The 2387-nt window shown below is 56.6% G+C and overlaps 1 protein-coding gene across 2 annotated transcripts in view; it reads left to right on the forward strand.

The window, feature by feature from the left end:
- The window catches only part of TRIM50 (tripartite motif containing 50), a 16368-nt gene extending 14074 nt beyond the window's left edge, over positions 1 to 2294 (forward strand). For both annotated transcript variants that reach the window (XM_017533445.2, XM_037740259.1), the window contains exon 7: positions 1343 to 2294. In XM_017533445.2, the coding sequence (XP_017388934.1) occupies positions 1343 to 1932 (590 nt within the window). In that variant the 3' untranslated portion in view covers positions 1933 to 2294. The remainder of the gene's footprint in view (positions 1 to 1342) is intronic.
- Positions 2295 to 2387: the final 93 nt, after the last annotated feature.

Below are 2387 nucleotides of genomic sequence, written 5' to 3' on the forward strand. Positions count from 1 at the left end.
GTTGCGTGATCTCGGCCCACTGCAGCCTCTGCCTCCTGGGTTCAAGCAATTCTCCTGCCTCAGCCTCCCGAGTAGCTGGGACTACAGGCATGTGCCATTACGCCCAGCTAATTTTTGTATTTTTAGTAGAGACGGGGTTTCATTATGTCGCCAGGCTGCTTGCAAACTCCTGGCCTTGTGATCTGCCCCCCTCAGCCTCCCAAGGTGCGGGGATTACAGGTGTGAGCCACTCTGCCTGGCCCAGCTGAGCCTTCTTGTTCTCCACCAAGGCGGTACCGCTGCTAATTCCTGCTCCAAGGACAGGTGGCCTCTCAGTGGGGACATCCATCTTGCCGGCAGTTTTCTTCTCAGCCAGGGCCAATAGCGTCCGCTGCTTGTCTTGCTTGGCCTCCAGTCTCTACTTGTGGGCCAGCTGAAGCAGCTGAGCAGCGGCTGCGCGGCCCAGGGCCTGGGTGAACTGGTTGATGGCAGGAGGCACTTTCAGCCGCTTACAGAGGATGCCTGTCTCCTGACAGAGCGGGACCACTGCACAAAGCGGGTGAGGGCCCTTTTGGCTGGAGGTCCTGTCCGGTGCCAAAAGTCTTACGCCTTTTCTCAAACAGGGGATTCACCACTTTCTTTGCCTCCTGCTCTGGCTGACAGAGCAAGACTGTCTCAAAGAAAAAAAAAAAGAGCAAAGCAGAGGAAGATTAGAAGGACATGTACAGAAAAGAAGGCCATGTGAAGACGGAAGCAGAGGCTGGAATGACATGGCCACAGGCCTGGGAACACCAGGGTTCCCTGGAGGGGGTATTCACATTTCTGGGTGAACGGATCAGCTGGTCGCTAGCAAAAAGCTCAGGTGCGCCAGTTTGTCCCTGAATAGGCTGACTAGGCTAGGAAATCCAGCAGCGGCAGTTGTTATGGGTTCTCCAGAAAACCCTGAGGGTTGAGCTGTAGTCTCATGGGACAGGTGTCTTCTGGGTCCTTTCCACAGCACCTGTGCCTCAGGCAGGCGGGCCAGAGCCCCTGAGCCCAGTGTTCCCTGCCACTTCAGCCCCTACAGCCCACCAAGGTGGCTCCCTTTTATAGAAACCCTGGCTTTGCCTTTGATGGATGCAATCACCACTGATCTTCTTTATGTACAGCTCCATCCCCTCGTGCATTCATTCATTCATTCATTCATTCATTCATTCATTCTGCAGCCCTGTACTGGCCCCTTCTAGGCCCTGGGGCTAGAGAGATGAGGCTGACACAGCCCTTCTCCTTGGGGAGCTCAGGACCTGCATCAGCCTCTGTGGGGGTGGGGGGGGTCTATGGCCCTCTGCATGGCCTCACAGGCCCTCTGTGATCTTTTCCCCAGCCCCGGAGCCTCTCAAGCTGGACCCTGCCACTGCCCACCCACTCTTGGAGCTCTCCAAGGGCAACACGGTGGTGCAGTGCGGGCTCCTGGCCCAGCGGCGTGCCAGCCAGCCGGAGCGCTTTGACTACAGCACCTGTGTCCTGGCCAGCCGCGGCTTCTCCTGCGGCCGCCACTACTGGGAGGTGGTGGTGGGCAGCAAGAGTGACTGGCGCCTGGGGGTCATCAAGGGCACAGCCAGCCGTAAGGGCAAGCTGAACAGGTCCCCTGAGCACGGCGTGTGGCTGATTGGCCTGAAGGAGGGCCGGGTGTATGAAGCCTTCGCCTGCCCGCGGGTGTCCCTGCCCGTGTCGGGCCACCCCCACCGCATTGGGGTCTACCTGCACTACGAGCAGGGTGAGCTCACCTTCTTCGACGCCGACCGCCCTGATGACCTGCGGCCGCTCTACACATTCCAGGCCGACTTCCAGGGCAAACTCTATCCTATCCTGGACACCTGCTGGCACGAGAGGGGCAGCAACTCGCTGCCCATGGTGCTGCCCCCTCCAAGTGGGCTGGGTCACCCCAGCCCAGAGCAGCCCACCAAGCTGTAAGGATCCTGCCAGCCCACAGGCCCATCCCTGCAGGGCACCGGGGACTCGTGGGTTTCTGCTGGGTCCTGAGGTGGTATCTTCATGGTCTAGGAAAGTCTTCAAGCCTGTGTCCCTGGAACATTTAATGATAGGGAACAGGACCCCAATCCCTTTCCTGTCAGCCAGGGGGTATTTGTAAACTTCTGCCCCCAGGCCTTGGCAGCCACAGGACACACACAGCTCCCCCCGTCCCTTCTAACCACGCCCTCTGCGCGGACGCTGCCAACTGAGGGCAGTAGTCCCACAGGTGCCTTTTCCTTGTCATTGGGAACTTTCTACTACTACCAAGGATAATAAATCTGATATTATTTCACTTTAAATTATTTGCAAATATTAGTTGCTATACATACATACTGCTTTATGCTTGAGTCTTTTTTTTTTTTTTTTTTTTTTTTTTTTTTTTTTTTTTTTTTTTT

The sequence above is a fragment of the Cebus imitator genome, unplaced genomic scaffold (genome assembly GCF_001604975.1).
Source record: "Cebus imitator isolate Cc_AM_T3 unplaced genomic scaffold, Cebus_imitator-1.0 Scaffold82, whole genome shotgun sequence".
NCBI classification, from domain to species: domain Eukaryota; kingdom Metazoa; phylum Chordata; class Mammalia; order Primates; family Cebidae; genus Cebus; species Cebus imitator.